The sequence below is a fragment of the Apteryx mantelli genome, chromosome 13 (assembly GCF_036417845.1).
Source record: "Apteryx mantelli isolate bAptMan1 chromosome 13, bAptMan1.hap1, whole genome shotgun sequence".
Taxonomy (NCBI): domain Eukaryota; kingdom Metazoa; phylum Chordata; class Aves; order Apterygiformes; family Apterygidae; genus Apteryx; species Apteryx mantelli.
The window spans coordinates 23,295,737-23,308,366 of NC_089990.1; the positions used below are offsets into that span (position 1 = coordinate 23,295,737).

The 12,630-nt window shown below is 42.2% G+C and overlaps 1 protein-coding gene and 1 long non-coding RNA gene across 2 annotated transcripts in view; one reads left to right on the forward strand and one right to left on the reverse strand.

Annotated features, from left to right (window-relative positions):
- The first annotated feature begins 571 nt into the window (after positions 1-571).
- On the forward strand, positions 572-11,747 carry LOC106489853 (ras-like protein family member 11A-like). Its single transcript, XM_013949116.2, has 4 exons — positions 572-1,157; positions 2,571-2,627; positions 5,047-5,129; positions 9,144-11,747. Exons 1-4 carry the CDS (start codon positions 1,013-1,015, stop codon positions 9,609-9,611), a joined length of 753 nt encoding a protein of 250 aa, XP_013804570.1. The 5' UTR covers positions 572-1,012; the 3' UTR covers positions 9,612-11,747.
- A 261-nt stretch (positions 11,748-12,008) lies between these two features.
- LOC106489854 (uncharacterized) overlaps positions 12,009-12,630 on the reverse strand; it is a 34,301-nt gene continuing 33,679 nt past the window's right edge. Inside the window, exon 4 of the long non-coding RNA XR_010885582.1 lies at positions 12,009-12,330. This is a non-coding gene — a long non-coding RNA (uncharacterized lncRNA). The remainder of the gene's footprint in view (positions 12,331-12,630) is intronic.

Genomic DNA, 12,630 nt, shown 5'->3' on the forward strand with positions numbered 1-12,630 from the left:
CCTCCCCATTACCCTTGATAGCTGAGGGCTGCTTGTAGCCAGTGTATGGTTACATTTTGTCATCCCTACAGACCTCGCAGCCGCCAGCTGTCTTACAACTGCTCTGGGTTTTCCTGGAGCGGTCATTCATCCTTCATTCCCTCTATCTCGCTTGTCCCATGGGACGGATACCGAGTCCTTCCTGAGCCTTCCCGAGACTGTCACCAGCGCTAAATTCACTTTTCCATGTTCAGAGGACCAACAGTGCCCCAACCCAGTGCTGATCCTCATTCTGGTGGCCCGATAAGATGAATAACATGTAGAAAAGAGCAGATTAAATGTATCTTGGAGGATATAATGTGAGCTAGCATTTTGGGATAATCCACTGCTGTGTGAAAACTGGGGAAAAAATACATGTTTATTTTCATGAAGGGTCCCATCAGCTTCAGCACTCTGAAGGGGCCCAACCGCGGGACACAACAGGCCAGGGAGAACAACAGAGCCTGGCGTTGGAAGCAACTGAAAACGCAGAGGAACTAGACAGGCAGAACAGCGTTATTCAAAAAGGAATTAGAGCAGGGCATCGGGTGACTGTATTTTGCTGAAAACCCTACCGTGATGGCTGAAAACCAGAAGGATCTCGTTTTAGCCAAGAGCCAAGGGACAGCCCGTAAAAGAGGCAGCGGGGCGGATAAAGCGGCGAGCGAGCGAGCGTGGTTCATGGAGGCACACGCTCGCTCGGTGCCCGGCCGGAGGAATGTCATGGTTTCACTTGTGATTGGCTGGGGAATGGAGGAGTCAGTTTTCACGGGGGTTGATCAAAAAGTTTCCCTTTGCTTTCCAAAGTCGCTGTCTGAGCAGAGGCATCGGGAAGAGGAGGCCAGGCGCTCCAACATTCCTCAGGAAAGCTACTTAAATGAAACAAAAAGGCGTCTCTGTCCAAGGATTTACAGCCAAGAAAAGACGCGGAGAAGCTGTTTTCCTTCTTCTCTCCCCCAGCTCGCACGGCAGTTGATCAGCTCTCGCTTCTGGCATGCGTCTCATCTCCCAGGATACTATGTCACAGTATTCTACTAACTTTCTCTTGCTTCCCATACCCGAGTACCCCGTGCTAGACTGCGTGCCCAACAAAATCATCAAGCTCGTGGTGCTGGGTGGCAGTAGCGTTGGCAAGACAGGTAAGTCCGCAGGTGTGCTTCCATGCTGTTTGCTCCCTGCATGTGCTTTCCGGCTAATTCCAGCTCCGATAGACCCAAGGCTGTGTAAACTCTTAACCACAGCAGCTGAAAGATTTGAAGTTGCTGTTTTGAAAACGCACTGGATAATTTGTAAGGCAGGTTGGCTGGTCGTACAGACTTGGATCAAACGCGAGGTAGCGGTTAAGTGGACGGGGCACTGTCCTGGGAGCTCACGAGTGATACTCTGTAGTCTTGGGCAAATTATTTACCATCCAAAAATGGGAGGGGGGATTTTTACTCTCCTGTTGTAAATGTTTTATGCTCTGTGGACAAATAACAGTGTCCAAAATGTATTTTTCCATATTATTCTCTAAAGCAGAGGAGAAGAAAGGAAGCTAAAGGATAAAGTAAGCGCTATCTCTTTTGAATGTATGGTTTATGATTTCAGAAATGATTAAGGCCAGGTTTTATTTTACTACATCTGAGGTTCCACAGCACTCAGGAAAACATTTAGTTGTTTGGATTTGAAGCAGCCACATTTTCACATCATTTTTAAGTAACTTGTTGAAGATACCTACACTTTCCATTTCATTTAAGGGTACCCAAGAGGTGACTGTGTACCTATTGTGAGAAAAATGAATTTTATAAAAAAAGCCTATGATAGAGCTGTTTGCAGAAGCTTTTTATTTAGATATTAACTGCATAGTTTTGCAAGTGATTACGGATCTGCTGAGATGAGGACATTATAGAAATATAAGTTCCTATTACCATGAAGGGACTTTAAGTCTTATAAGAAATCAAGAATAAGGAAAATGTTCTAATCCAGTAGTGTATAAAAGCACCACTGGTTAAGATGAAAAAGAAGGCGCAGAGCACCGCAGCATGACCCTGTGTGTGTAGCACATGCAGTTTGTTTGGTGGGTGTGATTAGGTATCACTAATGTGTTTCATGAGGACAACTGAGGATCTTTAAGCCTGGGAAGAACCATTACATCCATCAGTCTTATTTCTCACATGACACAGACATCTTAAATTTGGTACTGGGATTAGTTTCAGGATTGTAAGAGTTTGCTTTGTCATTTTTTTCCTGAATTATCTTATATCAAAGGTCAGATTGTTGTATCTGCAGCCATAACAAACAGTACTCCGTAACCCACACTGAGTAGCCTAACTGCATCTAAGGGACCATTTACAATACAAGTTGCCCAAAACTCTGCATTAGGATGTCACAGCCTGGCCCCAAATCTGTTTTTTTGAGTGCAGAGAGAGGCGTTTGGAGAATAATATGTGAGCAATAGCAAGATTAACTTGATTTCCTATTACACTAACTCTTCCAGTAAGGTATTACATGTGTTCTTCAAAGATTGATTTTGGTTCACATTAAAGACCCATATTTTTTTCCTTGTTTTACAGCCCTGGTTGTGCGCTTTCTCACAAAAAGATTTATTGGAGACTATGAAGCCAATACTGGTGAGTCTGCTTTCTACCGCGGTATTGCAGATAGCTTGAAATGGAATCTGTTCTGTGACTGGTGCATATTACAGGAAAGCCAAGCAGTGTGAGATGTCCATAAGGTGCATATTTTCAGTTAATAGCCTCAAGCTACAAAAGCAATAAATCAAAGGCTCATTATTTATGATCCTTTCAGCCATTTTTTTTCCCAACTCGATGGAAAAGGATCAGAGTAAAAGGTCTGCTTGGGGACAAACCTATACTAAAAGGCAGGCTCAAGGAACAACTCGCATATCGATGAAACCGCAGGAGCCCCGTGCTGCTCTCTCTCTGCAGCCCTGGGAAGGCAGTGGAATTCCAAAGTGCGTAAAAGGCAGCTCTGAACTTTTTCTGAGTGCTTCCTTTTTTTCAGTGGTTTTTATGCCAAGGGAGATTGCCAAATTTAAGTCTTCTTTCCATGACATAAGCAAAGTGGCCATGCAAACTCCTTCTACTTTGTTTCTTGTTTAATCCTGACCTGTAAGGACACCTCAAAGACTGCGTTCATGTCAACTGTTTAATTCATAGCCTCTGTTCTGCGCAAGGTGCCAACCGTGCTGGCTACCATTGTAGAAAGGATCTTTGTACACTGTGCTCATACCTACGAGCACATCCCACACGTAGGCCGTCTCACAGTTTTGGGGTCAAGCAGGACTGGATTCAAAGCAGTGATTGCTTTGGATATTACTTTGGAGATACAGGCTGAATTCAGAATGACGAGTTAGGAATGGAGATAGTAGTACAAGACGCCTTTGATCTCTGCCTGTCTGATGAAATACAGCCTGGAAGCTTCTCCATACAGCTCCCTCTTACTGACCCGATGCAACCTGGATGGTTGCCTGCACTATTTCTCTTTCTTTTCCTTCACCTTTTCTATGAGAGACACTACATCAAGTTAGACTTCAGAGCTTTGCAAGGGATTGTTGCCAGAGACGCTGTGGAGAACCACACGGTTTTCCCGTGACCTACCAGCCCAACAGCCATGCTGTAGAAGAAACAAATATACCACAAAAATGAAACAGGTTGTACTGTATTTGTGATCATTCAGCCATGCTTTTCCTTCAGTTTGGTATAAGGCAGAGCAAAATCAGTGGCTGGAAGCACCTGCTCTTTTTTCTGCGATGCATTACAGAGTAGGAATAGTGTGTTGTCTGGTCTTGGTTCAGGGGTAGTGTCTTCCCCATAAAACAGTACCATCTTTCCAGCTTAAGATCTGACGTGCTTTCAAAAAAAAGATCCCAGAAGAGCTATACCACCCCACAGAGGCGGTATTAAAACATAATATGGGAATGTTGGATCGAGACGCAGCAAACTTTGCCATAGCAAATTTCCTTATATTGTGAATGTTTCTAGGAGCTCAGCTTCTTTTCCATTGAAATAAAACCACCTATTTCCTTCAACCACATTTTATAGGGTTAATCCTCAGAAGTGATGGCATCGTTGTCACTAATTGACCTCCCTGGCGATCTGAATTCCTTGCTCTCCAGTAGACGGTATTTCTCCAGGTCTGAGCTGAAGCACATTGTTCTAGCAGGAGCAGTAACAATTGTATTTGGACAACGTTAAAAGGTCACACACAACAGCTGTGGATATAGCATTTCTTTGTAAAGCCACGTGACTTGGATTAAGTTCTAAAGAAAAATGAGGAGGACATCAACCTCTGAAGCTATCCTTATTAAAACAATGGATATTTCGTAAGATCAAAACTTCAATTTTCTTTGACGCTCAGCCTGCACTCCAGTAACAAAATAATGTTCAAACCCAGAATAAGCTCTTACAAGCGCTGGGCAATCCTAGACATTTTGAAGCAGCACTTGGCCCCTGAATATCACTCATTTGGATTAACAAGAGCTGAGAGTCAAACTGTCCAGTCTTTGGGGATTTCAAACCAGACTTTGACTGCTAAGGTCCTACAGATCCCAGCGAGCATCTGGGTGTTCTGTATATAATCATCCAGGCTGTGTCCAAAACTGCAACACTTTCCTCTTGTTTTTAAACTTACAGGAAAATACAGTAAGAAACAGCTCACCTTTTACATTAAGTATCCGGATATCATAGGCTGAGATTCAGCCAACATGATAAAAAGGTAACACTATGGATCAAAAACCTGAATGGGATTTTTGTACCTGTTGTAACTAAGTATTTGATTCAATACATAGTACCACCCTTCCCAGATACTATCCCAGGGATGCAGTGGACCCATCCAATCACATAGCAAATACAAAACCACTTTATTTTAGTAACCAGCCACACACTGCAGTGGTGCCATTCACTTTTAGATAAGCAGCTACGTATCATAAGGCTCAAAAACCCGGACTGCAGCACTTCCATTTTGACTTTATGCCCTCTTTCTTCTTTGTTACAGTCACTGGCTCTAACGATCTTACTCTTCCACCAGGTGCTTTGTATTCAAGGAAGTTCACCATAGACGGGGAACAGATCTCCCTACAGGTGCAGGACACACCTTTTGTTTCACTGGAGGTAAAATATCTGCTTAATGCATCAGTACTTTACAAAACAGTTTGGTTTTTGCCAACACGTTCATCTCTAAGTAACTACTTATCAGCAGAAATACATGTGAGCTCAAACCCAAATGAAGCCAAGGGCGGGCATTTAAAGCCCTGCCAAAATGAGTCCTTGAAGAGGTTAAATCAGGCTTCTTTAAGAGTAAGTCAGAATTAAAAGGAATGTATTTCAAATACATTACTGCACCCCAAGCCTAAATAGCAGTGAAACCATAGGCTGGCTTGCTCCTGCCAACTCCTTGCTTGTTTTATTTCCTGTCAAATAGTTTCTGTCTCTGCATGGCACAAAACTCGCACCTGCCTGGAGGCCCAGCTGCCTCATTTGAGACCCTCCTATGCACCAGACTCTATCTTCTGTAGAAAGATGCTTCTTTCCAAGGGGTCATTCATGGGGTGCTTTTCAGCGCTTTCCTTACTTTTTTTTTAAATTTTACTCATTTCTTATTTCTCAGGTGCTAGTATTTATCCATATGCCTCTTTCAATCAGTGTTTAAGATATTCTAGATTTAATACCTGGCTAGGAACCTGTCTATAAATATTCTTTGAAGCTGGATCCAAAAATTAAGAGGTCTCTTTTTGAAAATCTGATTTACATGCCGAACCTAGGTTTCTATTTCCTTTTTTTTTTGATGCCTAGAAGTGAGTTTAAGTGGAAGGCAGGAGGCTTTGACCCTGCTGCCAAGGGTCTGCGCAGAGCAGAGCAGAGGACCCCTCATTCATTCTGGACACTAAAAAGCAAACAAAGGCAGCCATGGAAGTCCTCCAAATATTCAAGTGGGATTTAACAGTACAAAGGCTTTATGCCAGCTTGCTGAGAGAGGACGGAGCAAGAGAAGCTGTTGACGGTGATTAGGCACAACTGGGAATGGCAGATAAACACACAGCAAAGGGAATCCCCTTTCTGTTCTAGCCCAGGGAGGAAGGAGGGAGTGAAGGAATTTCATTCCCTCTTTCACACCAAATGTAGTTTTATTTTCCAGTTTCCCTATTTTGATATGATTGTGCCCTGAAGTACCATGGCTGTAGCCAGAGCTCTTCAAAATTCAATAATGCCATCAGCTGTGGTTTTTAGTAGTCAGAAACTAGTTTTAATTTAGTTAGGAGGAGCTTCAGTTTCTTTGTCCCGGTCAAAGGTCTGCACTGTTTCAACAGTTCTCACAGATGTGCTTATCTTATCTTGAATCCCTGTTTGTATCAAATGATGTATCTCAAATCACTTGAAGGGATTGTTCCGGGACAGAGCTCAGTTAAGACTGAGAATGGGTTGGATTTTCTGCTAAGGCCCTTAAGTAAGAGAGAGTTGTTTGCCGTCTGCAGGCTGAGGACAGCGGTTTCTGGAGGAAGTCATGTGGAATCCCTCAGGATTCTAGCCGCACCGGAAACGTTAATGCTTAAGAGAGAAACAGGAGCAAAGAGATAACTGGTTTTGTTAGGTGGTTCACTGCTGCTTGAACTCTTCATGGCAAGCGATTGTGTGCTTCAAAATTCATTCTCAGGCAGAGATTTCCATTGAAAATGTAGCCCATTAGCCTTTGATTTTCCTGAATAAAGCATTCCATCGGGGATTATCCATCCATTTCGCTGCTGGGTGGGCCTAGCTGGAGTCACTGAGCGTTTCTGCTCATTAGGCCTCTCTAAATGTGCATCTTCTCCAAAAATATTTTTAAACGCTTGCCAGAGCAATTAGGTCCTTTTCGCCATACAAGGAGTCTGTGGGTGAACAGAGGCTAGCGGGACGTGAAGGGCGGCTAATTAGCTGCAGATTGGATACAACCCAGACAGCAACAGCGCAGAGTGCCCTTCTTGGCGCAGCCTGCCCTGGCCTCGCTTGAGTTCGCTCTCATTAACCTTTCAAGCAAGGCTGCTAGTGAGGCTCTTCTCTCTTGGCTCCCTGTGCGACTCCGCTGAATTTTTGGGGGGCAGGAGGAGGGATGATCTGTTGAACAATTTCACTGCTAATAAAAGAAAACCAAGATTTAGCATTATGTTACTCTGAGCTGGCAAGGGCAAAGAACTGCTGGGCACGATGAGCCTCTACTGCCAACACTGAAATATGTACACGGGGCAGTTAGTTAGCAAAACTCTTGTTGGAAGTTGTAAGCCTAATTTATACTCCAAGGACTTCTAAGCCTTCCAAAATTCTGTCTCCCTCTTCCAGCAGAAGGATCTTGTCTGTAGCCCTTTTTTTTAACTGTCTGACGTACCATAAAAGAACCAATCAGTTCTGCTCATTCTTTTCAGCCTCTGCTTCTTGAGGTTAGGCTTTGTAATCTGTATATAAGTGTTTATATAAAAATGATCTGGTTTGGGAGATTGCTGAGCACAAACAAATCCTGTTAAAATGAATGTGAATGGCAGCTTTCTGCACATTTTAAATATATAAAAATATGCATATATATGTTAATAATATATATTTAGATACTGGAATATATATTTTACTCTTGTAACTTTCCCTAACTAATACTGAACAACGGCTAGCTTTTTACCAAACAGTTATTTTTCTGCTCTTTCCTATGACAAACTAAATTTCTGTTATAAAACCTCTTAATGCTTTTCCAGGTGTTTTATGCCTTAGGAATAAGTGGTTACATGGCGTCATGCATGCATGATAGAAAAATGTTTTAATGATGGTGAAGCATCTGAAAAGTTGCCTGTTTTATTTTAGGAAGAAGCTATCTAGCTTGTTACGCTGGGTCTGTTCTAGAGACTCCAATTCTCTGTAGTCAGTTAGCTGACTGACTTGTTTACTGGGCAAATTATTTATGTTGGCCAATAATCATTTGATAAAACATTCATGGGCATTAATGGGCTTTGGAGAAGATTTAAAATGCCTGTCCTAAGTCCAGCTGAAGTGGACGAAGATTTCTAGAACAGAATTTAGCAATAATAATAATAATAATAATAATAATAAAAAGATGGGCTCTGTATTCATGATGTTGAACTCCCCTGAGAAGACTCAAGAGCCTCTAATTTCCTCTGACTTCAACAAGAAGTGCCTTGTTGGATCTGGAAGAAATTACAAGGCTCCGGAGAGCCTGTACTATTGACAGGAACGTCACTTCTTATCAAACCAAGCCTACTGGCAGTAACTGCAACAGTGATCTCCCTATCTAGTTGAGTAGCAGGCCAGCATGGACAACAAAGAGGAGAGGAATAGCTGAAAATAGCCTCATCTTGAAAAGGGAGCTGATGTCTTTTCAAGCCCGACAGTACTGTATTCAGTTTTATATTCCCCACGCTGCTGAGTGTTATGGCTGTCTGATTCGCAGCGGTGAGGGATGGATCAAACATGTGACAAGCAAAAGAGTAACACAAGCCCATTCCAGCCCCACAAATCAACACAGAGATTTCACTTTATTTTCAGGTCCAGTAATTAGTCATTTGTTATAAATTACTTTTTCAAAGTAACTTTGAGTCTGAATAGCTGGAGAACTACATAGCAGTAAAACCTGTCAGGCTTCACCTAACAGAGTTAGCGAGAACCCATGTCCATGGAGACACTGAACACCGAACTGGAAAAAGCCCTAAGAAAAATGCCTTGGGGGGACGACCCTTCCCTTGCACTAGTGTGACTGGCCTGCTGAAGTTGGCAGGTTTTCTAATGCTCTTATCACGCCAATCGCGATTTTATCCACAGTAAAAAGGCAGCTTACTGTCACACTGATTCACTGCAATAGAACACAAAATGAACCCATACAAAGATATCGATATTTTGGCTGTTCTGTTCTTTTTAACCACGCGGCTTTGACCCCTCGCCCTGCCCGTACTGCTTACCTTTCATATGCTGTCGACACACAGGGGAACTTTGCTCTGTCCCTGATGCATCTCCCAGCAACTGGGGAGGTTTCTGTCTGTACGCTGAGCAACAGCCGCACATTAGAACAAAGCTCGGACTAGCTGTATGACTGTTTGCTCTGTCTGCTCCCTGTCCTCAGTTGTCTAATCTCGCACCTCTTGGTTTTGGCGGCAGGATGACACTGAGAGCATCTGCTGCCAAGAGCAGATAAACCGTTCCATCTACTGGGCAGATGGCTTTGTATTCGTCTACTCCATCACAGACTACGAGAGCTACCGAGTCATCCGACCCCTGCACCAGCACATCCGCAAGATCCACCCGAATGCTAACATCCCCCTGCTCCTGATGGCCAACAAAGGAGACCTCCTGCGAGCCAGGCAGGTGTCCTCCAAAGAAGGACTCCAGCTGGCCGGCGAACTGGGGGGCACTTACTACGAGGTGTCAGCCCGGGAGAACTGCGAGGGCGTCCATGAAGCCTTCCAGCAGCTGTGCCAGGAGGTCAGCAGGATGATCGGGAGCTGCAACGGAGAGAAGCGAAGAGGCCTCCACCTCGTCCGACCCAAGTCGCCAAATATGCAGGACTTAAAGAGACGTTTGAAACAGGCTCTGACCTCCAAAGGGAAATCTGGCACTACGCTTTGATGTAACCGACGGAAATTGTTTCCCACACCCCTGAAAAAAAGGCAAGAAAGCAAGCTGGTATTAAGGAGCATCTCCAAAATTCAACAGTCAGGTTGTGCAAGAGGATCTTTCATTTTGTCTTTGCCTCTTCCTTAAAAATCCTATACTCCTTCAGCAAAAGGGACTTACTGAATGTGCTCTTTGGGGCAAGAATTTAGAAACTGTGATTTAAAAAATAGATTGTCCCAGCCTGTTTCCTTTTTAAAAGGGACACAGTCAAATAGTTTAGGCCTAAAATGTAGATTTTATTAATAAAAATAATTAAATCTTACTATTAAGAGAAATGACTTCTCTTGGGGATGGAAGTATTCCCAAACACAGGTAATGAGCCATGGCAAGAGGCCAGGAGAATGACACGAGCTATCCTGAGCAAGCAAAACTTGCAAGATCTACTTAGTTGGCCCAAGACTAGAAAAATAAAGGCAAAAAGAAAATGAATAGGATAAATAGTGATAACTAATAATTAAAAGACAGCTTTTAACCTGTAGTTTAGAGAAGGTTCTTAGCAATGTGGGGAGAGATTTGTTTATATGCAAGCTTTAGCCTTACAGTGTCTCTTTAAAGGCAGATTTTTTAAAAATCACTGTTTGCTTACATTATTTTTCCTAAAACTCCTATGAACTATTACTGAGAATGACTAGAGGGTAAGACACACACTTTAGCAGCATTTCGTAGGCAGTTTCTTTATGGTCTGCTTCTCATTTTTGTGTAGGTTTCCTACATGGCAAAGAAGGAGGAAAAAATAGAACAGCGTCACTGTAAAACTTGCAAAAAAATAGACTGTACTGATCAAGAGCAGAGAGGTGACCTGAAACTATTTAGCTTTTTTTCCCAAACTAGCTAGATTTCAAGTACAAGATGCCGTGTGTAAGAAACACTGCCTCCACACAAAGTCGATTTAACTCATTGGATCTTTCTTTTTGAAGAAGGAAAGGTTTTATGATGCCTGAAATTCCTGCCTTCAAGAATTTATCATTTTGTTATTCGCCCTAAGACCGGACTTTACTCAATACCTCGCAATTCATCCAAATGACCCGTCTGTCAATACATATTCCACTGGCGGCATCTCGCTGCATTGGGTCTCGGCACGTACAAACAACGGTATTTGAAGCTGTATCCTGTGGTCTGGCCAGTTTTATGGCAGCAATAGCAACACCACGAAGCATCCATCATTCTGTTCTTAATGAGAGCGGAAGGGAATGGGGCTGGACCATGCAAAAGTCATGATGCAGCAATCTTTTTTTTAAACAGACCATCCCAGAAACTCCCAGGACCACGGAATAAAGTGAAGCTCGGTGATTTACACTGAGGAGCACAGCAGGGAAAATCCAAGTTTGATGGATACAGAAAAACACTCTCAGCTGTGGCTACAGAGAGCAATACAGAGCTAAATCAACCTTTTACTCATCATGAGCAGCAAATATGTAAACGGAGTCTGATGAGTATTTATATAGCTCAGGGCTTGGAAATTTTTCTTGTCCCTGCTTTCGACCAGCCTACTCAGGATTTTCCTTATCACCTGGATTTGCTTTATCTGCAGCTCACTTTCTGTTTTATTTATTGTTTTCCACAGCTGGTCATCTGAGAAAATCTTGTGTTCTGATTAATTTTAAATTCTTTTAATCGCACAAAAAAACCTGCACATTTTTTTAAGTTATTTTCAAGTGGCAATAGGGAGGAAAGAGAATATTAGATCATCCATACTGGGACTATAAACAATATCACAGGACTTGTGCTTTAGCTTACAGTTTATTAGCAATTTGATATTTGAGCAGTGTCATTATTCATTGCTGGCACTTCAGTATTGCATTTACTCGCACAGAATTTCAATATTTTAAATAACTAATAACATGGCTCAAATATTGAATCTTTAACATGAAATAGAGCAAACAGTTTAAAAGAGACACACAAAACACACTGAAATTTGTTTATATCAGAAAAATTATCCCCAATTTTGAATAGCAACTGAATATTTTACCATTCTACTACCGTATAATAAAGGCTAAATTTGCTGAAGACAATTGGCGGACAACATTTGTTTTCAAAAGAGCCTAAGAGAATTGGGTGCTCAGTCCTATTAAATATGGTTGCAACTTACTCTTTCAGCTCTAATCCTTTCTTATTGGAGAAGAAAGTTCATTTCAAAGGTGTCAATGTTCTCTTTTCAGTAGTGATTAATAAAAAAATGCAAGGCCTTTCCTGACTAGTATATAAAATGGCTCCTTTAAGTCTCACGTCTTTAAATGTTTCTTGTTTATCTTAGACTAAAAACATTTTTTTTTCCTTCTTATAACCTAATAACCTGCTTTGGAAGTATACATAGATATTTCCACATTTGTATTCCCGCGTAAGTAAGTATTCCCACATTCCTGCTGCACTGCTGGGGAAAAATCTACATTTTAGCTCAGGCCAAAAAATATCGAAACATTTAAGTCTTCTCCTAAATGCCGACATGTGGTAAACATTTCTTCTGCCACAGAAACTTGGGTATAGTATCTCCTTTGTTCACCCACCAGCAATGTAAGCCCCATCATAGCTTTGGTACTGGTTTTAAGCCAGACCTACCATCTCCAGAAGACGACAGAGCACGGCATTTTTAATAGCAAGGCAGTTCTTAGGCACCAGAAAGCACCGCTTTGGCCACCGGAGCTGAGCAGGGCTGGGGAAGGAGAACGGTGGCCTGAAAAGCAGGGAGAAGAGTCCAATGCAAATTAAGTGCCTAAAAATAATCGTGTAAAATATCAAAGATTCATCCTGTAGAACCCGATCCTGAATTAGTATCTTCAAGCTGCCAGGGAAAAGCGTATTCTTCTGAAGGTTTAAAATTAAGCCTCTAGATGGAAGATGCTTGACACAAAGTCAAGAGAAGAAAGGAAAAAAAGATTTGAGTTTTTATTGTGGGTACCAAGTCAAATTTTCTTCTCAGTTATACTGATTAAATCCAGATTAACTCTGTAACAATACCAAGAGCAATGAGCTG

Coding starts and splice junctions, on each gene's coding strand:
- LOC106489853 (XM_013949116.2), top strand. CDS start 1,013: ATGCGTCTCATCTCCCAGGATACTATGTCACAGTATTCTACTAACTTT. Junction 2,628..5,046: donor AGACTATGAAGCCAATACTG/GTGAGTCTGCTT, acceptor CTCTTCCACCAG/GTGCTTTGTATTCAAGGAAG. Junction 5,130..9,143: donor CACCTTTTGTTTCACTGGAG/GTAAAATATCTG, acceptor TTTTGGCGGCAG/GATGACACTGAGAGCATCTG.